Here is a 25,907-nt window from a genome sequence, read left to right on the forward strand (position 1 = left end):
GTACACTGTAAATACACATTGTCACATTTGGAACTGGTTGTGTAAAATATGATATCTTTTCAATCTTCTCTGTGCAGAATACAGCATGGGAACAGGTAAAGTAGTGCTTATTATGCATTTGCTAAACTTTCATAGTAACAACCTCTTTCCTCGTTTAACAAGAAAAGTTAGGCAAAGAACAAAATTTATATTACCAATTAACTGATGAGAAGATTTAGAAATCATAATAATTTTGAAAGGAAACAGTCTATATGGTATTGTAGAATATATTAATCATTATTAGATATTCATAAGTAAGGTGTCAGAACTGAGATTTTGTTTGTTTTCCACAAAGTATCAGAAAAGCACTAGCAGGAGAGAAAAGGGAGATAGAGGTTTGCCTTACATTTCCTCAAGAATTATAAGAAATTAACTCAGCAGTGACTATCTGATCACCAGGGTGATGTTGGAAACTGAACTTTTTATGTAATTTTCTTTGCTTAAAAAAAAAAAATCCCTGAAAATTATTTAAGGGTCCCGTTTCCCTTACCTAAATAAGGCAAGTGAGAAATCCTGAGGTATTCCTTCTATCAGTTCAGAAGCTATAGTTCTCCCAGCAGTGCTCCTCATCCAAGAGTTTTAAGATAGAATTTTGACACAGAATAAAAGAATCCTCTTATGGATTATAATTTATGAAAAAAGTTCAGAATTAACTGAAGTGCAAATTAGTCAGTACTGAGAAAACTGCAGAGTACATCAGATTCATGAATGCTCTGGAAATGGCTAAAAAGTGAAATGGAAGAGCCTTCTGAGAATCAGAAAGGAAAATCTAAATTTGATACTGGCGAAATTACTGTGCAGTGGGAAATAAGGAGCAGCCATTATCTGTTCAACATCCTTCATTCTATCCTCCTCAGCTCATGAGGAAAATCTAAGGATGACAACACGTGAGACTTCCACAACATTGATCAATTTCATGCTAAAATAGTGCATTAAGCTCGTTGTTAATAAGGAAATTAATGCACATTGTGGAAAGAAACTCAGCACCCTACTTATTTGTGTGCAGTGAGGGGGAAGCCCACCCCCTAATTATTTACATGCCATGAGTAGCTGTCAATTAGCTGTTTGCATTAATAAGATGGATAATACAGAGTTACTGTTAGTAGTTGCTTAAGAATTTCAGTTCAATGTTTACTGTACTGGCAGACAAATCATATATATAGACATTAAAATATGTACTGGAATATTTTATAATATTTAAATTTTTATTTGCATTTTAACCTATAATCTATAAGTGAGAAATATGTAGAGAAAGAAACAGAAAAATGCAGAGATACAGACTGGTATCTGCTTAAAGAGAGAGTAAGCCAAGTAAATTTATCAGGTTTCCAAACATGATTATATGAATATAAAGAAGCAACAGACTTCATTGAAAATAACAGTAGACATATAATAATAACCTAGAAGCAATTCCTTCACAAATATGTAATTAATGAAGTTAAAAATTCAGAAGAATGTTATCTAAACACTGAAACATCAAGTTCTGCTAGATTATGATAATGAGAGTCTAGATCATTAATGCAAATTTGAGTTCAGAAATATGTCATTTTGCCCCAGAACAAGATATAACAAGTTTTCAAAAAAAAAAAATCTGATTTCTTGATAATACAATAGTCAAATAAAATTAAAACCCCTCTTTGCTTATAACTTGGGCTGTACCTTCAAGGAGAAATAAGAAATAAGCAATTTTAGGTAAGATGAATATATATTCTTGATACCATATTTCTTTCTGTTCGGCTATATGCAGCAGTGTTAATGAAGCTTGGAAAATTCATTTTTATTCCTGCTCTTAGTTCAACTCTCTAACAATGTAAGTCCTTAGGACAGATAATATTTTTTCTTAAAATAAAGGCTTCATTATAGTGCTGTATTAAGGAGAACTGTAGTTTTGGTAATAATTTTAAAATAAATAATCATTTAAGATAACAATAAATTCAACAGAAACTGTATGCTACTTAAAAAAAGTGTATATTTTAAATTCTAAAAAGGCAAAAAATGACTGCATAGACCCTGCATACTTTTGGGATTTTAGGTGGCATCTGTCCAAAAAGCTTACTTTTCAAATTTGTGTTGTAAGTGTTCATCCAAGTTTCGGGCAATCAAGTCAGAAACTGAGCATGTAATAATTTTCTCTTCTGTACAAGTACAAAAGATAAGCCTTTCAAGGTCAAACAATTTTCAAAACTGTAAGTGCTCTATTCTTTTACACCACATGGGACTAAAATATATTCAGTTTGTGGGAGGGTGGTGGAATGTGGCTACTCTTACAATCTTCTGTGAAATGACTGTTTTCCAACCAAATTTTCATTGTACAGAGAAGTATTCCAGAAGTGCAGAAAGGTGACAAAGGTTCAACCATGCTAATCTTAGCATGCACAAATGCTAAACTAATCTGATTCTGACCTTGAAAGTCAACAATTAAGTATTTTTAAAAAATTTCAACAAACACAAATAGATGTTTTCTTTGAGATTAAAAATCAAGATTCTGATTTTTCATATTTTTTGTTCTGGTGTTTTGTGTTTTTTTTTTGTTTTTTTTTTAATTGGACTTACTTTTCCAGTAAGAGAGATACTGTGAACTAACACATAGTCAGTAAAGGAAAATGCCATACCGTAATGTACTTGAATCCTCAGAGTACTGAAGCAGTCTTTTTTTTGGTGTTTCCTGTCAGTAAGATAGGTTAGTTGAAATAATCCCGTAGCAGAGGTCCACCAGAACACCTGATTAGCACTTCTGTTTTGGTTGAAGTGTGAGGGGAACTCAAGAAGAAAATTTCAGTGTGTCATTTCCTATCTTCACTATAATATCCTTTTACTGAACAGGTGTAGAAGAACAAGCCTCAAGTTATTTATGTAAAATATCCCTCTGTAATAGAGCTTGTTTTCTGTGTTTCAAATAATTCTCTGCTTAATGTATTCTGTGCAAGCTCTCCTAAGAGAGATACTTATACTATGTATATTAGAAAAACTGGAGCACCAAAGAAAGGTAATTGAAGTGGAAACTGTTCGAAAAAGTAATGATAAATGAGATGAAATGTTAAGTTTGATTAATAGGGAGGCCCAGAATGAGACTGGGTTTGGTGGAACAAAAGGTAAGTGACGTTGAAGTAATACGGTGTATTAATGTCGAGCTTTTGTTTGAATTCCAAGTGTGAAGGCAAGGCAGACTGGTAAAAGTTAGCTGGAATGAGGATGAAACAGACCTTTCAGTGGTTTTACCAAGTTTGGTAGCGTAGTCCCCAAGGAAGGGTAGCACACTTAAATAGGATCTGTTACTGAGACTGTGAATAAAGGTAAGAGTAGAGTCCATTTACTACATGTAATATCTCCACAGGAATTAATTCTATTCAGTCTCTCTGCCTTCAGGTGACTGTGAAGACGATTGCTATGTGAGGAATGATAGGAATCAAAACCACAGTTTGTGTAACAGTATTGCCAGGAGCATGACTGTAAATGATACAGGATAATAAGTGATCCCCAATTTGTTCACATTTTATGCTCAGATGATTTCCCATAGAAAAGAAAATGTCAAGCAAGACTTGAAAATTTGGTGCACAGTCTGGGCTCTTAGGGCACACTTATGATGTTTTGTACTTATTCCTGTATATCTTGATTCTTATCAGAGGTTTCTACATTGGCAGGGTAAGTGAACTAAAAGCAAAATAGAAAGGGGAAAAAAAACTCCAGTCATGCATGAAAGTGGCTCATCTCTGCCCCATAATGCAGGACTAAATAATAAAGACTAGCAGACTGACTTGGGAGTATCTGGAAGTAATGAAGATCAGTTTGCTGTGTTGTCTGTTTAACATGATGGTTTCAACACAAATGCTGAATATCAATAATAAATATTGCATATCTCTAAAAGGTTCTGAAACCACTTTTGTAATGTATATGTGTACATCCATTAGGAACCATATAAGGTAACTCTCATGCCATATGTAGCTATAGATCTGTGAGTATGATTATTATAAGCTTGTAGGTTGTGAATAGTGCATTGGGAGAGATGAGAAACAAGAGACCATGTTTAAAATAAAGTCTTGCTGAACATGTAATTGATGATAATTTTTTTTATTTCATCTGAGAAAAATTATTGCATTTTTCACCACTGCTTTTCTCTTATGTTCTGTCTTTACTTTGAGTTTTCCTGGTTGTTTCCTCAGTGACTCCCTCATATGAGTATTGAATAGTGATAAGAAAATTCTCGGTTCAGTACAGCTGAATTGATACTGGTGTCCCAAATACTGCTACCATTTTTTCCTCTTTGCTGTTGTGCCAGATGGATTGTCCTAGATCTACTATATTTATTTATTCAAGTCCACAATTGGTTTATCGGTATTGTAAACCTTTATTATATGGCTTATGCTAAAGTAATATTGCATCTCTGAACTTGTACATTTTATTTTCACAGAAATAGACCTGTAAAGATGTTTATGTGGTGGTCTGCTGTTTTACTTCTTGGATGCATTTTGCTGGGAGCAGATGGGTGGCTGGTCAAGGAAGGATACGACTTTAGGCCCTATCAGCCCCTAGTAAGATTACGGCACAAGGTATGGATTATTTTCTAATAGTTCTTCCTTTTCTTCCATGGTCAAGGGATAAATTACACTCTAGCCTTGTCTTTTTTTGTGTTTATTGGAGTAATGTTCAGCAATTAAGTTTTTCAAAGAGAATGAGATAAGACGTGTTTTAGCCTCAAAAACTAGAGATTAGTCATATCAACAGAAACTCAGAGGGAGAGCCAGGAGAGACTCTCTCTTAAAGCAGCTGTCAGCATCTGCTTAAGGCAATGACTTATCCTAGTCCTCAGTGAATTGCAGTCCAAGCAGCAAACAGGGAAACTGTCCATCAAAGAAGAATGGTGTTGAAGTTAATTGATGAATAGAAACTTGTTTGCAAGAGGTAGATGTTCCCAGGGCTTGCTGAATTTAGCAGTTTTAGACCATGGCAAAGTTCAGATGTCTTCTGAGTTGCATGGTTCCCATATTCAGCTACTACATGCCATTCAAATTTTGCCCACCTGATGCTCCTTTGTCATGAATCCAGGACTCCCAAAACTGTTCTCAGCTAAAAAATCCTGCCCTTCTTCTGGTAGTTAAAAGGGAAACTTCTGTGGTGGTTCTGTAAAACAAGGAAAAGGGCTGTAATATTTCCATGGGCTTTCTAAAGTTAACATAGTTCTGATCAATATAATTCTTTCTTGGCATGGCAGTCATGGGAGCAACATCTGAGGTGCCTTAAGACCTACAGTCAGGCCAACAGAGATGATAAAAAAATTTCACCCTTCTGAACTTTTGTGCTAAAAGTAAAAGGTCTGAATTATAGCCAGAAATTCTAAATGTTAGTTTCTATTAATGTTTCAATATACTGCTAGTTTTATTTTTCAGTACTTTTTTGTAAAGTATGAAAAATATTTATTTTTGGTCCTCAGTTTAATAAAAAGACAAAATATTGTGTGATTCTATCTCAGCATATAAGGAGGAACTGACAACATGAGTTCTCAAACAAGTAAAATACTTGTCTATTAGCTACATAATGCATACTATATAGATTAAATACAAAAAGTTTCTTAACATAGAGAAAATAAAATCTTAAAATTATACAATTATGCACCCTCCAGGGAATGTTCTCAATCAGAATAAGAGTGAATCAGGCCACAGTCAAGGAAATAAATAACTCTATCAGCACTCAGGGTTTTATGCTGAGTATTATTCAAAACTTTGTCTCATCACTTAATTTCCATTTGACAGCTGTAAGCAAACTAAAATAAAATAGCACAATAAAAGTACTTTGAAATCTAGAAGGAAGAGAGAGACTAGTAATGAAACTGTGGAATAAATCATGTGAGAGAGAAATCACATGTGCAAAAAAACCCCAACACAAAACCATGAAGACTGAGAGCAATGAAGGGCAAAATATGGGGTATGATTAGCATTATTTCTGAGGTTAGATGGTCTCAGGTCTTAATGAATGTATGTGGAACTATTCATATGTTGCTATTTCCTTATTATACTTTTAATGTACTGATAACTCATATAATTCTTGTAATAGACTGTAATAAACTTTTCATTTAATATTGGGGAATCACACATAGACATATGCAAACAACATATACAAATAATTAAAACATGATATAAAGCATTGTATTGAAAAATATGGTGCGTTTTTCCTTAGGCAATATGTCTAGATAAAAAATGTTTGAGTATAGTTAGGCTTTTGGTATTAGGGACATATGTTTCTACAAAAAAAACCCCTAGGAATGTAAAACTTTTCTAAAGTCAATTTTAAAACCTAACTTTGGCACAGATACGCATACTCAAAATGTAAATAATATGGTAAAAAACTTTCTGCTTCAATCACACACTTAATAAATCAAGTGCTTAGATTAAGTTATGGCAATAGAATACTTACTGCAAACAGATGATAATGAATATATGATATGCAGTTATATTTGCTTTGATCAGGCAATATGTATGCAAGTTTATGTGTGCAAAGATTAAAAAAAAAAAAGATTAATCTCTCTTGCTCTAGTAAAGGGGAATTTATCTGACTTGAACAATAGTCCAACCAGAGCAACTTTAAATGTCAACCTGAAGGGAAAAGCAATCCTGTTAGTACTTAGGTATTATCTTGAAATAATGATTGTGTTTGTGGTGGAAACAGGCATTCATATCATAAAGGTTGTTTTGTTTTAAAAGGGATTATGAACTATTTCAGCTTCTCATGCATAGAAATTACAAGTAGGAATTTGGTCTGTATATATGATAATCTGAAAGCATAAGGATTGCATTTCTATGAAAAAAACTTTATAAATAGAAAAAAGTTACGCATAAGAAACCATTATTTTACTTTGAGCACTGGAACAGGTTGCCCAGAGAACTTGTTGAGTCTTCATCTTTGTAGGTGTTAAAAAACTGTCCGGACATGGTCTGGGACAGCCAACATGTTGTGGGTGACCATGTTTGAGCAGGGAGATATGACAGGGTGACCTCCAAAGGTCCTAATGTTCTTTGATTCTGTGCTTCATTATAATACACCATTATTTATAATAATGTTCATTTTCATGGCTGTTATAATGGTAATGAAGATCAAATGTTTGACTGCGTTGTTTATATATGAAATATTCAAGCTCAAGAAGAGATGAGTTCTCTTGAACCAGAACTGAGAATGATTATTACAAAGCACTCCTCAAAGTTGTTTTCAGTCCCCTTCCCTTGTTTATTTTCTATGATTTACATTTATGTGGTTATGCTGAAAAGTACTAGGCTGTGTCTGAACACCATGTGAATTTCTTGTTAAGCCAGGTAATCTTTGGTTCTTCATTTGTCAAAACACTGGAAAAGTTTGTAAGGTACTTTACATTTGGGAGTCTTCTTGCATTGCTGCTGAGGTATTGTGAGCAATTTGTTAATACCTAGGTTCCCACCTGATATTGTTAGGAAGTATTTTTAGCATCCTAATGAATTTTCTTCTTGTAATTTGCATGCCTCTGACAGAGACCAGTGTTTATGCAATGTCTTCAGTGAAGGAGTGTATGCTCTGAGATTTCCAGGTATAAACAGGCAGGTGGCAGCCAACAGAATGGCAACAGTTGGCTGCAGATTCTCTGTCAGATGCTAAGAAATATGGAATATAGCCTGTACATCCATATGTATACTCCAGAGCATGCCAACTCTGCATATCTAACTAACACATGCCTGCACAACCCTCCTTGGTGGTTCACATGGTTTAGGAGGGAATAATATGGGGAACAGTGCCTTGCTGTTAATGATCTCCTCACGGGTGGGGAGCAGTTCAGTTTTAGTCTGAAGATGTAACTTAGTTGGTGAAGATGTAACTTAGTCCTGGTCCCCTGGGCTCCTTTTACTTAGGCCCAGTGCTGAACTTTTGAGGTTAGGATAACCATGTTCCTAACAGAGCAAGCACTGCCCTGACAGCATGGGTGGGGTGGGAGCAGAGAGAGGGGAGAATCCAGGGAAGTCAGAGTTCAGCCTGAGCCTCAGCCTTAGCCTTGGCCTGTGCAGGATGCTCCATCAGAAAGAGCTTCTGTTGTCCAGCTGAGCAGGAGTGTATGCAGCAAAGGGGGTGTGCCAGGCTTTCACTGGCTTCTGGTGATCTGTTGATTCAAACTTCTTTCCAGACATGTCTGATTTCATCTTGTTTTTACCAAAGTGCTACAGGGAAGTGACTCAGCTGTGCAATCCTCACTCTCGTATGTGATATTTATGCAGACAAAAATATTTATTTTGACCTCCTGTAGAAAACCTGCCTCTCTTCCTTTTTCCTCTCTCCTTTCCCTTCTTACTGTTGCTATTTCCTGCTAAATTGATCAGTTCAACCCTGATTCATGTTAAATTAGGGCTCAGGACTGGATCAGTTTAGAGGGGTTTAGGTTACATTAGAATTAGATTCAGTTTAGAAGTGTTTAAGCAATAAGGACTGTTACATTGTGCTCATGGGCACTCTGTTCCCCCTTCCCTGGGACCCTGTGACTCCGATCAAGATAACCCTGAACCCCTCCTTCCTACCCCAATGGGGTTGGCGGAGAGCCAGGGAAGCCCACCCTGTCCAAAGTCTGTATAGACCCCTGACATTTCCTGTTCGTCCTCTTCTGCCCACATGGACATCACAGAATAAAGAGAGCTGAACCAACATATATTGGGGTAAGAGCCTCTTTTGGAATCTTTGCCATCTCCTGATATTCCTCCCCTCGAAGCCTCGGATCTCTGGGCTAGCCTGATAATTCAGGGGGCTGAGGCGGGGGGGGACATCAAAGGACTTTGTCTAAGCTTCTGTCCCATGTTATTAAAAGCAAATTTAAATGCATAAGCAGAGAAAAAAAAAAGCAACATGTATGTCTTTTAGGTTTTTGCCCAAAGCTTATAAAATGTTCTCCCTCTACTAAGAGAACTGAAATGCCTGTAAAATATAGACAGGCTGAGTGTTCAATGATTTTATTGTCATTTAGGGTGTCATGGCCAAGAAAGAAATGCTCAGAAAGTAGTATTCTGGGATTCAAAAATAGCCTGTGCTTTCCCTGTGTTGTCTGGTCTCCAAACAACCTGAGATTTATAGCTCACAGTGTCTATCTGGAAAATCTGTTTGCTTGCAGGATCTGAGAAGTCATAAAATTTGATCCTCTAAAATCCCCTGTCCTACAGAGAGAAGGGAAAAAAAATCTATTGAAGATGAGCAGTGAATCCGGAGGACTAAGAACAGAGCTTTTCCTGTCATGTCTGTGCTGTTCTCAGCTCTAAAGTAACATGAGAATTTTCTTCCTTCTGAGGTTCCATGAGTACAGTATCTATGTCCTATGCAAATTCCAGGATTAGAAGTAGCAAGACTCAGGTTTTTTTCCACATTAATCACTTTTAAATGTAGTCCAGAGGTATTTTGTTTTTGTTGTTTTGTTTTGGTTTAATTTTTTTTTTTTTTTCTCAGGAAAGGGAGGGAATTCTGCAATCTAATCAGATTTTTTCCTGGGGGCAATAGTGTTAAAAAGGCATAAGTAATTTTTAACCCCATTACAATCACTGTGCATTAATAAGCTAATATCAATTGAACACTTTATTTTTGCTATTGCTCACTACATGCTCAAAGCATTTTTTAAGGCGTAGGAAAGTTGCTTCTAAAATTTCCCTGTAAAGTTTCTTCTATGATCCTTCTTCCAACTAGCCAGTCCCTGTGGGGTATGGAGTGTCAAAATCTGGAATTAAGGCAAGGCTGATTCCTCCTTTCAAGATGCCTGCCAATACTTATTAGCAATGACTATCTATAAACTTGCAGTAAAATCAAGAGGGCCAGTCAGGGAGCAAAGGTGCATCTTAAGTATTGGGCTGAAACTTTTGCTTTACCTGTCTTTTTTTCTTGCTACTGAAAGTCATCACTGTGGGAAAGATTAATCTCAACAAAGTATTTTGAGGGGTGATGATATTCACATGTATCATCTACCTGTTGATTAGTTTTTTTTTTTTAATATCACATGCCAGGTTGGCAACAGAGAATAAAATATAACATGGTGGTATACGCAGGCAATGTAATTGTCTTCTCCAGTAGTCAGCTTGGCCTTCTCACATTGAATCCTAAGAGGAGGATTTCCAGTTACCCTCTGTATGCATAAGAAATGGGTTTTTTTTTTACCTTTCTGGTATTTGAGATTCAATGCAAACACAATCTGTGTCAGCTATCATTTCAGATTCTTGATTAGCATGTTTTTTCATATTCTATTATGCTGGCAAATTGTAATCACAAATTGCAATTGCAGTAATAGCAAAACAAAGTCAGGAGAGATTTTTTTTGTTATATGTTGCTTGAGGTGATTTGTTCCTGTTAAGATTTGTGCAGTTTGGATTTCTAAGATTATGAAAGACACCAAATACTTGAGATGTGTGTTTATGAAATCTGTCTCTTTTTCATAACTTCCTTGTTGACTCTTTTTCTTGAGGTCCTCAAGACCACTCTAATTTAATTTCATCCCTTTACTTTTTTTTTTCTGTTGGACAAATGCTTTATTTTATTCTTTTCCCCAATCATTTTCCCCATGGATTTAATATCTCTATTTATTGCCTAGAACATGTAGTCTTTTATTGTGTATATTAACTTTTATTATCTTGGTTTGTTAAAATTATAGTGATATCCTGTTGCATAGACAGCACTTATAATGTGAAAAATAATATGCAAAAGTCAATATAAAATTATATTAAGTAATAAATATGGTATGTAGCAGTTTTGTTGATATGTAGACAAACTGAGCTGTACCTCAGATTAATCTTTTATAAAAAAATTATCAACATAGTTTTTGGTTTATTTTTCCCCTCTTATTGTAGTTATCTATTTAAATTCTGTTTTTGAATTAAAATAATTACATAATTTAAGCATTTCCTTTTGTGTTGGATTAGCATGACCTGGTTTTTGTAGCAGGGGGCTGCAGGATTGGCTTCTGTGAGAAGCTGCCAGAGGCTTCCTTCATGTCCGACACAGCCAATGTCAGCTTGTTCCAGGATGGACTCACTGCTGGCCAAGGCTGAGACAATAAGAAACGGTGCTAACCCCTGTGATAAGATATTTAAAAAGGAAGAAAAGTTATTGTGCAGATGGAACTGCACTAAACCAAGAACGGAATGAAAATAAGTGAGAGGAACAGCTTTGCAGACATCGATGTCTGTGCAGAAGGAGAGGAAGGAGGTGCCTCAGGTACCTCAGCAGAGATTTTCCAGCAGTCTGTGGTGAAAACCATGGTGAAGCAGCTGTGTCCCCCATGAAGGACTTCGAGGATGCAGAGATGCACCTGCAGCCCATGGAGAGCCACACAAAAGCTGGTGGATGCCTGAAAGGAGGCTGGCAGGGACCTGCAGACCATGGAGAGAGGAGAGCCATGCTGGGACAGGTTCCCTGGTGGGGCTTGTGACCCCATGGGGAACCCATGTTGGGTCAGGCTGTGCCTGAAGGATTGCACCCTGTGGAAGGGTGACTGATGTTACAACAACAGCATTATGTGGGGAAATGTTGCAGAAGGGATGGATTCAGGTTGGAGAACTTTATGGAGGACTGTCTCCCAGGGGAGAGACCCCATGCTGGAGCAGGGAGAGGCCGTCTCTCCCTGAGCAATGGCAAGAACTGTGTGTGATGAACTGACCAAATCCCTCACTCCCCATCTCCCTGTGCTGCTGGGGCAGAGCAGGTAGAGCTCAGGAAGGAAGGAAGAGTGGGAGGAAGGTGTTTATAAGGTCTTATTTTACTTGTTATCCTGCTCTGATTTGTTAGCAATGAATTCAGTTAATATCTCTAATTCTAAAGGCTAAAACATTTCTCTAATATTTTGCCTGTGTCAGTATTTGGTGAGTGATCTCTTCCAGTCCCTAACTCATGAACCTTTCATTATATTTTCTCCTTGCTCTCCACTTGTGGAGGGGAGTGATAGAGCACCTTTGGTGGGTACTGCCATCCAGCCAGGGTCAGCCCACTCCTGTGATGTATTCCCAACTGAGAAAATGTAACACTGGTATACAGCAATAAAAGAGAGAAAAAAAACTTCTTACATTGGGCTTTAGTATAAAATCAAATCACAATATTTGTGCACTATCAGACTCCTTTTAAATTGGCGCAATTAGATTGGCTAAATACTGAGTTTTGCATCCATGTTTCTTTTCAATATCCACATTTTAAAAATTCTTAATATTTTTATTCCTATACTTTGTGTGGTAGAAAAACAAGTTCAGAATAAATGATAAATAAATTGTCTCCTTTTAGGACTGGGAAAATATATCACTATTTTTAACTCTTTCTTCTTCATTACTTACTTTTTTTAAAATTGGTTTTCAGTTGTCATTTTGAACTGTGATAATTTTACTAAGCATGGGATAGGCAGTGGTATTTTTTAGATAAAATAATATTTAATTAAATAGTACTATACCTTTTTCTTTTTCTCTTTTACAGTAGCCACTGTTCTGATTTTATGTTACGAAGATGTCAGGTTAAACAACCCATATGTTCCTGTGAACCATGGCTTTTGTAATCTTACAGTACAAATATTTGCCATCACAATAGCTAAGCAATTTCTTTGCATTTAGTATCCTGATTGGTTTAAATTTTGTCATTTGAAATCTTTTCAAGGAGGCATGGTAAGAAGCATTGATCTGTGTTTATGTGTATTGGGTTTAGGTATGTGATTTTGCTCTCTTCAGCAGCCTGTCCTTTTGAAAATTTTGTAACTGCAAAACTGTGTGACTTATCTCTATTGTTTATGAAACTGAAAACAAATAGCAGTAAGAAAGTCCTCTTACCATGTGAACTTACTGAAGTAGGCTATGCTTACCTTAAAATGCAATGACTGCTAGATCACAGTAGTTGTTATTTTTTCTCTTGTTTTTTTTCTCATGTATATTTTTTCTTTTATAATTGCTGGTGGGATCATATAAATAGTCCAGCTCAGGGCATTGTATTTGTTCTTGATAACTGATTCCATGGTAAATCATACCAGACAAGAACACTACTTTCATCAGAATATTCAAATCCCTTCAACCATGAGCTAAGGGAATGTGATGTCTTTCAGATTTTTTTCCATTATGAAGAAAACCCAGAAAGCAGCATTAGTAACAACAACAAAAAGCCCCAGTCTCCTTTCACAAAATGAGGCTAAAGAGTACGATACCCATTGAAAACATTAAAGGTTTTGCTATCTGTGCTTAGGCCTGACACAAAGGAAATTGAGAGCTTAACGACAGCCTAATGAAAAGATGCCTAATTTACATATTTTTTCTTATTGCTATGCATTGATGCAACTACAGTTAAATAACCATAGTGTTAAGAACATGGAAGCTTAATGCCTAAAACAAAACATTCAAAACAAAGGTCTCCCAAATTTGCTAATACAAAAGTGTTGCTATTTGACTTCATTAAAACTGCTTACAGAAACATAGAATGGTTTTACCTTGAACTTATCTTAAAGATCAGTGAGTTGCAACCCTCCTGCCTTCTCCTCTGTGGGCTGAGGAGCCCCAGGTCTCTCAGCCTGTCTTCATAGGAGAGCTGCTCCAGACCTCCAAGTATCCTTGTGACCGTCCCCTGAACTCACTCCAGCAGGTCTGTGTACATGGGCTGAGGGTCCCAGAGCTGAACACAGTACTTGAGGTGAGGTCTTATGAAATGTGAGAGAAGAGTAGATTTTGTTGTTTCACTTGACACATCTTTCTTGGCTTGCTTTTTTTATAGTTCTTATGTAATGTACTTTGTTAACTATGCTCAACTGCATTTAGACTATTTATATAAATGAACAGTCTATAAACAATGCAGTGTATGAATGGTAATTTATATGAACTGAGTTTAATAGCAATAAATATTTCTATAACATTGCATAATATAAATAGTTTAATGTTCATTGTCAGTTCTATCAAACAATTTTATGGAATTGAATTTCCCTGCTCAATGCATTCTAACAAAATAGTATTTGAAGTGAGAAAACTCTAACAAGCTTATTCTTCTTTCTTCCTATGAAAACAAACCAAACAAAAATTATTAGTAATTTGTTTAATGTACTTCTTATAACTCTGGTTATATAACCTGGAATAAGCAGCCTATAATTCAAGTCTATTTTCTAGGGACAAGTAAGGCCTATCCCTCTCTTGAGGCATCAGTGGAATTTTTATTTCACTAATGTTTCAGGAAAATGCCACTACTTTCTATTGCTATTACTTGAGGATTATTGTCATACATCAGTGCAAGAAATAAAGCATTAAAAAAAACATTTTGGTATACATGTCATTATTTAGTATTACACAATTTGATGCTACAATTTGGAAATTAATTGTAACTACTGTATTCATAAGTGAATAAGCTGATCACCAAAATTGTAAAGGGCTGCAACAGATAGTTAGCTGCAGTTTTATAAAGGTCTGAGAAACCATTGCATTGGTCAGTCTGACTTTTGATACAAAGCTCACCTATTTATCTCATTATTCCTTCATTTCTACTCTTAAGTGAGGCATGAGTAAAGCATGCCTTTCAAAGTAATTACTGAATCTTCAAATATTTTCTATATCTTCATATTTTCAAAAATTTATTTTTGTGGTTTATTATTAGCAACTAGTAAAGAACAGAGCTTACCATTTGGATATATCTGTCTTGTTTTGCCAGTGACTGCTTCCTGGGACCTACTCCATCATTAGGTGGAATAAATTCAAACTCATTGATTTGGTACAAGGAAATATTTTCAGGACATTAGTTTATTATTCATAACAAAGTCTATTTTATTTTTGTTTACTTATATCAGTCTAAGACAGGGAAGAAAAATAGATGTATTTTATATATATGAAGGAACAGTAATTAAAAATAAAATCATCAATTAGATCAGAACTTCAGCTATTTACTAGATTGTTATTTCAACTCTCTGCAACCTCTTTTTTAAGCTAATTGTTTCCAACATGAAGGCCAAGAGAAAATGACTAAAAGCTTTACAGTACATTGCCTACTGCACAGTATAAAAGCTGTAACCAATTGTTAGTATATCTGCAGAGTATATAGCATAGCTGCACTTCATAATTCATTTTGAAAAATAAGTTGAAATTCACCAATCAAATACTGAGTTAATCCTGAGTGTTCTAAGATTCAGTAGAAGAAAATACGATCCTAACTTTACTTTCTAGTTTCCTAAATGTCACGCAGTAGGTAATATGATATAACCTTTCATCAAAACTCTGGTTTAAATGAATGTATTTCTCAAACATAGAGTTAAACACTTTACAAAAGGGCAGTTGCAATTGATTAATATTCAAATAATAAACTTCTCTTTTGCTTTGCTACACTACCTTATCTGCCCTTATAAGATGAATGGTAGAAAAAACCTGTTTGTAACCTAGAAATGTCTCAGCATACTGGTTTTAATCAATACTGGTAGATAAAGTACAATTTTACCAATAATTATGTCTTAATGCAGACTAAATATTACTTGAATTCCTGTATTGTAAGAAGGTAATTGATGTTTATGCTCTCATGTCTATACTCCCTAATTGTCATTCTTCCTGTAGATTTTCTCCTATCTGTACAAAAACTTGCCAAGAGGAAAAATAAAATCTGAATGAGCCTCAGACAGACTGTATAATAAAAAGCAAAATACATTATGTGGCTTTAGAAAATTACACTTAAAACCACCTCTGAAATTTAGAAAGAAAAACGAATGGAGATTTTTAGGGAAATTGCTTCCATTAATGTCATTGGGAATTCTGTGGCTAGGATCCATCTGTAGTAGCTTGCTTTTTCTTTCTTTCTTTCTTTTTTTTTTTTTTTAAGTAGTACTATTTTGTCAGGAAATATACTACTGTTCAGTAGTTGTGAGGGTACCTGGAGCTTTAGGAACTTGTGTAAAGGGGAAGGTAATAGAATGCCCATTAAATACTGTATCCTAGAATTTCCAGTGATAATTCACTGTGCTAAAGTGTTCCTTCTTGGAGATCTCTTTCCCCCTTCTTTGCCTATTCAAATCTAGAGTGTTCTCAGATAACTGCAAAATAAATATACATATACTGTATATGATTCTGATCTATATCAGATAAGTATATTCCTCTGTAGCACCTCACCAACTGTCCTGTGTTATTGCAGTTCTTTTTTGGTAGGCTTGAAGAAACTACATCTTATGCTGCCTATGCATGGGGAAGTAAGACTATACTGAGTGTCTGAGCATATAGTTTAATACAAAAGATGCATAAATAGCAGTAATTACTTCTGTAAAGTCTTTATTTATGTAGGTCATCCAACTTAGCTAAGGAGAGTGGCAGCCTGGATTTAGCTACATAAATCGGCTTGAAAAATTTTCAGTATATAAGTGGTTTTGTTCATAGTAGTACATGTTTTAATGCAAAAGTATACAATTCTGCTGCTTAAACCATGAATTAGGCATCTATGTGCTCAAAGCATTGTAAAAACAGCAACACTGCACAGCAGAATAAAATTGGTACAATAATGTTTTTTTATCATGTGCTGTGAAACTGCTTCTAAATTTTAAATGTATTTGGTCTGTCATCAAAGAACAAAGTATGAAGTCATCATATTAAAGAAGCTATAGTTACACTGTATTTCTGTAAGAGTGAGCTGCCTAAGAAATCTATGCAGAGTAACCTTCTGTGCATGTTCTACTGGGATTTGTTTTCCTGAGTTCAGCTCAGAACTGTGACCAGTTCTAGGACAATTGATGATAATGAGGTGTATGGATAGATGGGTACCAGCCAATGGAAGAATTAATCCTTAAAGTCATCATGTAGATTTTATTAGATGTTTTTTTCATTGTGGAAAAATAACAAGATTTGGAAAACAGGCCTTTCTCTGCTTCAATAAAATGAAGGAATATATATTTGGCCTTTCACTACAGTTTCATTAGGCCTGTAGGATCATTCGTATTCCTCATGGACAAGGTATTACATTGGAAACAAGAAAAGAAAAATATTACAGTACTACTAAACCCTAATGATTTAGTGAAATAAGAATCCTTGAAATTAAAACGCTTAACTACTACTCAGCTGCCTTTCAACTGCTTGCAGAGTAATTAGGGCTTATAGGTCCTATAGGGTGCTTATTTGTCTTGGGAGCTACCTGCAGGCTGCTACAGGCAGGTCTTTTTGCACTAGCATTGTTTTGGAAATGTGTCTATATGTATTGTGAACAATCCTACCAGAGGAATTGTTTATTTGAAAATGTACTAATCTGACTGACTCTGCCTATTTTAAAAAAGAAATGCTATTTCGTATAATGCAATGCACAGTGCATACATTTGGTATAAACAGTGTTACTGTGTCATTAGCAAAAAGCTGCTTCAAATCAGTTGGTACTGAAGAAACATTGGGATTTAGACAGTAAATTTAGCCCAGAACTGTTTCACCTCAAGGGCAAAGGCTATCTTTAAGAATAATATATGCCCTTGAAACCATCTAGGTTGTTTACATTTACATCAGACAGGCCTGAATAGAAAAATCTGTGTAAATTTTGTGTAGAACTTCTTCTGTCCACTTTCCATCCATAGAAATCACACACTTTGTTGACGCCTGGTCTAGAGATAGTTTTCGTTCAGAGTGTGTAGACATAGACAAGATGATGTTGAGCTTTGTCATACCTTTATTTCTTCTCTGCTTCTTTGCTTTTAAGTGACTATAACCTGCATGTAGAGAGAAACAACTACTTCAAACTCACCTTTCTGGGTCTACCATGATTGCACTTTTTGTTCCTTGGGGACCTAAGTCAGCAAACCAAGAACCAAATCAGTGTATTTCACAGTTTACCCTTCCCATCTCTATGTCTGGGCTTTTCTTGGTTTGGTTTTGGTTTTAATGACAATCATTTCACTCTTGTATTGAGGCTCTCCAGATATTGTTCAGCTGCTTTCATACAGATTCATGAATTCAAGATTTCATCATGGTTTCTCCGCAGGCCTGTAAGGCTTACTCTTAACACTGTAATATTTAGTAATATTCCTGGGAACACCATTAATTCTGAGCACTTCAACAGCTTTATATATTACCTTATTTTTGCCTAGCAACCTTGCTTCACATCTTGTTTCCTTCACACAATCTTATATTCATGTGATGCCTTAATCAATACAAGAACAACCTGTGGCATATTATTTCTCAGAATTTGCTGCTATAATGGTGGCAATCTCTAACAAGACTGGGCTGTGAATGCAGAATACCAGTTCAAGAATCCTGCTGCAAACATTAAACTAAAAAGCTTTCTGCAGTAAATAGCATTCTGACAAGAGCAAGAGGAAAATGGTTCACTTTTTGCACATTCTTTCTTCCTTACCATAGTAAGCAAGGCCTTGCTTACTGCTGCTTAACAAAACAGCTTTACAAATGTAAATGTCATTGCTTCTGCTTTGCATGCATTTTTAGTTTAAATTGCAATTGTACTGCTGTTGCTAAGAGCCTGCTGAAGTCTGATTCTATAAAACTTCTTTGAAACACAAATGTTCAGCCTAATGTCATTGATCAAATTGGGTCTGAGAATAGTTTACCAGATTGCTTTGAGCAGTATGTGTGCTTGTACTCCCAGGCTGTGACCATGCTGCTATTTCACCCATGAATATAAGGTTTATGTACATTTGTAATTCAGAATTCTTGTAATTAAAATTGTATTAATTTAAGTAAATGTATCATTAATTCAGCTACTACAGCTTGTACATGTTTTAACAGTAATAACTGCTCTGGTACCTCTCTTAATGAAATATTTTCTTTAATTAAAAAGATACTATTATTATTATTATTATTATTACTATTATTATTATTATTATTATTATTATTACTACTACTACTACTATTATTATCTATATAGTAGCCCTACTGCAGAATTAGCCATAAAGATAATGAACGCAAAGCTGATTTTCTGCATTTAGCTATATTTTATTCTATGTCTAATGGTAACTTCTCATTATGGAATGCTGGAAAAGCAAGTGACTTTACACTTCCTTTTTCATCAGCTTCTGTAATTAATGGTGTATGTTTATTAAATTATATTAATGTTTGTCACATGTCAAGGACAATCTACCATATGCTTTACACTAATTAGTACTTTGTTTATTTTAGGAATTTGATTAATTCAGCAGCTACTTTTTAAATAGAGCCAGCATAGCAAAGGAGGTTTTGTCTGAGTTTTCCAAAGGCAAAATAAAGCTCTTCTTCTTTATCAGTAGCCCACTCTGGCAGACACATACACAGATCCTCAGCAGATTATTCAGCAGAGCCATAAATGGGGTTCTGTATGAAATACAGTTATGTAGTTTGTCTTTTAAAAAGCATAGAATTAAGTGGCAGTCAGAATGCTTCTATGTGCAAAATCCAAGGTTTATAACCAGTAATTTTCTTTCAAAAAGGGAAAAACCAAACAAAATTTGCATGATATATGTTTAAATGAGGCTAAGAAATGAGCTACACTTTTTCTTAAGTGGTTGGTGTATTTGGTTAGTTCTAGATTGTCATCTACCTTTACAGATCACCTCTGGTCTTTCATATAAGTAGCTTTGTACCTTCTTGGTAAATTAAGGGTCCCTTTGATCATCCTACTCTACACCCCTTATTGCTAATGTGAAGCTATTCTAAATAAGAATTGGTACTATGCCACCTTTATTTAGCAAATGTGACATTTCTGAATAATAGTGATATCAAAATGTTTCAAGAGATGTTGATAGTGTTTACTATCAACATAGTATTAAGACAAAAAAGAAAAATAGCACTAGAAAAGGAGCTTTTATACCTTGAAAAAAAATAGGTGTGTATTTAAATAAGTTTCTTTGCAGAGCCTCATTTGATTTATTTTGGAAATAGTTTATAACTTACGATTTGTAACAACAGTAATTTTTGTGGTCAACCATCTGTGATCTTTTTCAGTTCACAAACATAACAGAAAATTTGACATTGTCTTCATGAAAAGTTTACTTTAAATTCAACCTTTTGGGCATACAGGAAAGGTTTTTTTTACAGTTCAAGTATGTTCTGCATTGATACGTTTCATCAGGCTGCTATACTGTAATGCAACACAAAGCCATAAAATGCCATTCAACCTGCCTGATTAATTTGTTTGGAGAGTGTTAAATTCAAAAGTATTTTGTTATATTGAAGCTGAAAAAAATATGCTAGAATGAAAAATGGTTAGTTCTGTTTACAGATGGCTCATATCAATAGTATTGTATTTCATGTACAATATACAATTAACTAAAATATAGTATTGTAGGTCATGTTATCATTCTAGACATAAAGATCCAGGATGATTACATGAATGAAAAAATGTGTGTGCATGTGTGTATATATGTATAAAATTAATTTAAAATTTTATTTATATATAGTTTTTGATTGTTAACATGTTGGATAAAAATATTTTGTTTATATATCACAATGCAATACAGGAGAGAAATAACAGAAATATGTGTAATAGTGGGTTTATAAAGTCCTCAACATGTGTGTTTATACAAAAGTATGTTTTACTTAATACTGTGATGCTTGCACATTTGCATATTTTCTAATAGTGTGTGGGTAGACTTTTGGTTTTTTCAGGCCAACAAGTATTAACATCCTAGCACACTGCACAAATGCAGGTGGAAATAAATGTAATTGTGAACAATTGAGTTATTATGGACCATACTGAAAGTTTCAGTAGTTCATTTACCTCTCTCACATTCCATAACCCTAAAAAATTTGTTTATTTATTTGTGTGTTTCCCATGAGGATGAGCATCTCCTATTTCCCTGAGTATCTGAAGTTAATTTTTCTAAGTTACAGGTGCATTTAATATTGGGTCACTAGCATAATTCATTTCTTCTTACTGATTTTCTACAGAAGATATTTCACATAATTTATCTTTCAGGATTAAGGAGGAACCTGTATTTAATTCATCCCAAATATAAACTTACGTGCATTTTTTAACTTTGTGTTTTCTGCTAAAAAAATACTATCTAGCAAGATTTCTCTAGGCAGAAAACTATTTTCTGAGTTCAGAGATGTTACATCTAGTCTAATCACTGCTAAATTCTGAAATAACTTGAGGCATAGAGACTTTTCTTTTTATGTGGGTGCTCTTTGCTGCTACCAAGCACCTTGGCCCAAGGAATATCACACCGAGTCTGGTCTATGTTCTACTAAATAAATCTTTTCTTTCTGGTTTGAATGGCAGCTTAAACTTATAATTTGAGTATTTTGAGAAAACTAAGCCATAAAAATTTGCTCCAAAATCTTCAGCTAAAATTAAAGAAGATAAAGATATTAAAAAAAAAGGTCTGAAAAGATATTTTCAGTTAATGGCTCATTTACTTGAAATCTTAACAAATTTCATTAAAAAAAAAAATTGGCAACATTCTGGGTTTTTTTTAATTTGAAAATTTTATCTAAATCCTTTTGTTTCTACTCTAAACTTTGCCAAGTTTGTTGAAGTCTCTTCTTCCTATAAAGAATAGTGTTTCTCTTCTCCTTTGATATCAATATTTGACTTTTAATGTTGCTTTCCTGCAAGGCTACTCTGATCTAGTAATCAGTAATTGGATTAAGTCCTTAGACTCTATTGTAGTTTTGTTGGCAAAAAAACTTCATTCTTTTAATTTCAAACTAAAGAAGGGAGAAAAGACTAGTGAGTTTTGTAGAACTGAACAGTGTCTGTGAAGCCCATAAAATTGCACTAGCTGAAATGCTAACACAACTTGGCTACATCTTGACTCTAAATCTTGGTGGTTGGTTGATTTTTTAATACGCACAGACTTCTTATCATGAACAAGATTCCTCTGAGTTTACACTGTCCTATTAAAGGCTAAGTTTCACTGCATGACTTTTAAAGATATATAAAATAAAAACTGCAAGCAAGTTTTGCTTTAGAAGTCTAGAAGAAAGTACTAGACAGATCCTCTAAACCATACTAAAAATGTATCTAGTACATCACATTTTACTGATACTGAATTTTTTCCTTTTTTTTGCTTTTTTTTATTTATAATATCTTGCTAGTGTTTCTGTTGTAGTTGTGAAGAAATTTGAAAACATATTTTCCAGATACCTACAAGTTTTGACATGCTTATTTGTTTGAAAAGAAACAAGAAAAGAGTCATTGACTTAGATTTGTAAATTTTGTTTGGTTTTGTTACAGGGAACCACAAAAATATTGCATCACTAGCCATATTATCTATTTTTTCACAAAATTAAAAATGTTGGAACAATATGTTTTACTTGCTTGAAGATAAGATGGCCTTATGCTTAAGTTAATGGTAACTAAATATTTCCATGCCCTCGTGAGTTAGAAAATATTAACAGATATATTGTTAAAGAACATATGTATTTGTGTAGAAGTATTAACGCCATTCTGTAGATTTCTATGTACAGTCTAAATGCTTTTAAAACAAAATGAACCTGTTATGAGCACAGTATTAACAAATCCTTGGTGTGTATAGGTAAAATAAAACAATGCAGTTAGTACTGAAGAGTAATCGGTACACTCTCTTTATTATCAAAAGCTAAAATGTATTAAAATTGCAGCAAAAGAAAAAAAAAGATATGTAATTTCCTTTTTTGTTAAAATCATAAAATAAAAGCTATATTGTAATGGAAAAAAATTTAAAATGTTTTGCATTTAGCCTTTCCTCATGCTATTTTTACTGCCATACATTTTTATAGCAGCAAATATTTCAAGAATTTCAATACTCAAAATAAAGCACATCTTTTTGAGCAAATACTGCGTAAAATCAAAGTTTGAAATTGTGGGGATAGATTACCACCTTGATTAAATTGTCATGCTTCAAAATTACACCATGGTACAAGTCCCAGTTTTACAGGGACCTTGTACAGTTGAATTATGAGCATCTCCCAAGACAGAGGTCAAGTGACAGAGACTGCATGGCCCCATTGGGTAATGCATTCCAGCACTTAATCCCAGCCCTTGTGGGAGGAAAAAAAAAAAAGTGAAAAATGCTAAGGGAATTTAAAAATTAGTTATATAGGACTCTTAAGGCATCCAGCAAAGTGTAGTTGATTTTACTTTGGAGCAAGATGGAGGAGGAACTACACAGTCTCACTTGGATCATGTTTGTCTATGATGTTATGATTTTTGTGATAACTAACTCTGCAATTAATACATTTTTCTGCTCTTAATTGCAGCAGGAAAAGAATCATGAAATCTCAAGAAATAAAGGTAAGTACCAATTATTTTCAAAATATGGATGTTCTTATAATTATCACAAATATTAACATTTATTTTTGATAAATAAAACATCCAGATGGATTGTTTACTAAGTATTTTAGTATTTGAAATGACAAATATATATTTAGGAAAGGGGTTGAAATTTAGAAAGTCAATGTATTAGCTACTATTTTTGGAATCCTGAGATGAATGACACTGATTGCTTCACTTTGGATGGGATGGGCTGCACAGTTTCTCACCAAGTTTGTGTCTTTGACTATATCTGGTTATTATCCTTCCATAAAAAATCACTACCATCAATTTATCTTCTTCCTTTCCATTCAGTAAATCTGAAACTGGGTGTGATTCCAATTTGTGCACAAATTAATCAGCTCCTTAATAGGTTGCCTTGCAAAACAACTGTTGTTGGTGGTTTTGGCATACAATTTATATTTTCTCTGCACCTTACTCTGTGGCTAAGCACTATGTGAAATAGAATATCCAGGTTAGAGAAACAACCTTTTATCAAGAATATGAAGACTTCTAAAACTCAAATATGGATTTTACACCTTAATTTTTCCTAAAATAAAGTCTGTTAAGAGACAGAACATGCAAACCTCTCCAATAAAAATTGCTAATCAAGAAATGAAAAGCAAAATTGCCAATGGTGGCAAAGCTTGTTCTCTTGATATTTTAGTTTTTTATAGAGATAGGCTATGAGATACTTTAAAAGGGAAACAAAGGGAGGATAGGAGAAAGAGTGCCAGTTAAATGTTGCAAAGAAAGGAGGAAATTAAGTGGCAAACCAACTTATATATTTTTTATTACATTAGGAAGAAATGTGTAATCATATCACCTGAGTTAGCTGTTCTTAATTCAGTTATTTATGTATCACAGTAGTCATTCATCTCAATTTTCTTGCTTTCTCTCACATGGAGGATAAACACAAGCATCTAAAGGCAAGCTAAAGCTGATGGTTGATTGGAGTTGTGTCAGGACAGTTATATTGTTTATGGTGATGTGATAATTTACATCATCCGAAGGACCTATGGTCCTTCATTTGAAGAGTGCGCATAAGAAAAATGATAGAACCAAAAATTCCCTTTATTTTCAACCCATTTGTGATTTATAATTTTTTTTTCATTGGTAATACAATATAAAGGTGAAACTTCTCTAGATGTAGTGAGCGTATCCATGATGTATTGTTCAAAATGCTTTCCTGTTTTGTGAATTAATACAAATTATAAAAAGACTGTGACAACTCAGATTAGATTACAGGAATAAATTATTTGTGAATGCTGGAGGATTCTGAAATGAGCCATTCTTTGTGGATTTTAATGATTTATGTCAGTTATATATGATGTTTGACAGTCTTTCTCACACACCCCACCCCATCCTGGTATGCATGTGAGCAACAAGTAAAAGTAGGAACAGAGTAATGAACCGGATGCGAGTGCCCATTTTATTAATTAGCTGTTAATTTAGTGAACTAACCACAGAAACAATTTTCAAAGGATTGTAAAGCGTTGTCTACACCTTCAACCAAAGGAACCCATTAAACTCTACTTGAAGGGAGATATCCATTTTCTCCAAATAGGCAGTGATATTGGTGCTGAGCTGCACAAAATTTGTTGTGATTGTATCTGTAACATCACTTGATGAAATATTTAACCTACTAAACTTCCTGCAAGATATGTTTGTCTCTGCCTAAACTGACAATTCAACTTAGAAGATTTCAGTGGTCTGGAAGACTAATTATGCAGAGAGTAGTCTTCGAAACATATATGTATCTATGGATATACTTTATTGCATAATGCTATTTTGAGGTGCATTTATTATTGGGTTTTTTTTGTGGTGTTCTCTTTTCATATTCTTTAAATTTATTTGTTTTCATGTGTTGTCCATGTAATTACAAAGTTGCAGAAAGATATTTTTATTTTACTTACAGTGTATAAAATCTTAAAACTCTTTCTACTTAAAATAGTGGTTGGTTCAGCTGAAAGAAGATTAAATTAATGTTTCAGCATAAGCATTTTTGTCTTGTCAATGAGTAACTGCAGTTCGCATACAATATCTAAATGTTTTGTGATCTGCATATGTTCTTCTGAGATAGGTAAATTTTCCTCAAGTTCTTGGGATGGGTTTCTAAGAATATTCCTTACACTCTACAAGTTTCAGCCACTACATATGGTAAAAGGACCAAAAGTTTTCTGTGGTTTCTTAACAGTTCTGATGCTTTCAGAAGCAATGTTGTCCTCTTAATTCGGAGAGGAATTATAGTTCATCCTTACCAAATGTCTCTGTTGTGTCTTATAACTTTAGTTGAAGTGAGTAATTCAGTATCTAATTTTTTATTAATAATTTCATTAGATTGTACTTTAAGGAGGGGAGGATATTGCAGCAGAATTCAAGTCAAATGCTTTTTGACTACAGCAGGATCAATATATTAGTATAAAGGAGCATTCTGTATATTTTATTATGTAATAAATACCTATTAATTTTTCATTTTACCTTATTTATAAAAAAAACAGCCATAAAATACATCTGATTCCTATTTTTATTTTAGTAAGTATGCTTTTTATATTGTTCTGTAGTGGGTTTTTTCCTCCTGATACATTTTTGACCTGCTTGTTTTTCCCATCTGTTACTTCTGTTTTCAGCCTCTAAGTCAATCACCAGAATAGAAGCCAATACTCAAACACACCCTGTTCTGACACTAGTCCCTCTCCTTCTGATATGTGATATTC

General features: G+C 34.4%; 1 protein-coding gene across 5 annotated transcripts in view; it reads left to right on the forward strand.

Annotated features, from left to right (window-relative positions):
• Nucleotides 1–25,907, forward strand: part of FSTL5 (follistatin like 5) — a 375,292-nt gene that overhangs the window by 123,498 nt on the left and 225,887 nt on the right. For all 5 annotated transcript variants that reach the window (XM_085578843.1, XM_085578845.1, XM_077782912.2 and 2 more), the window contains 2 exons: nt 4,448–4,586; nt 23,139–23,172. In XM_085578843.1, the coding sequence (XP_085434969.1) occupies nt 4,464–4,586; nt 23,139–23,172 (157 nt within the window). In that variant the 5' untranslated portion in view covers nt 4,448–4,463. The remainder of the gene's footprint in view (nt 1–4,447; nt 4,587–23,138; nt 23,173–25,907) is intronic.

The sequence above is a fragment of the Lonchura striata genome, chromosome 4 (assembly GCF_050655825.1).
Source record: "Lonchura striata isolate lonStrDom1 chromosome 4, ASM5065582v1, whole genome shotgun sequence".
Lineage (NCBI taxonomy): Eukaryota > Metazoa > Chordata > Aves > Passeriformes > Estrildidae > Lonchura > Lonchura striata.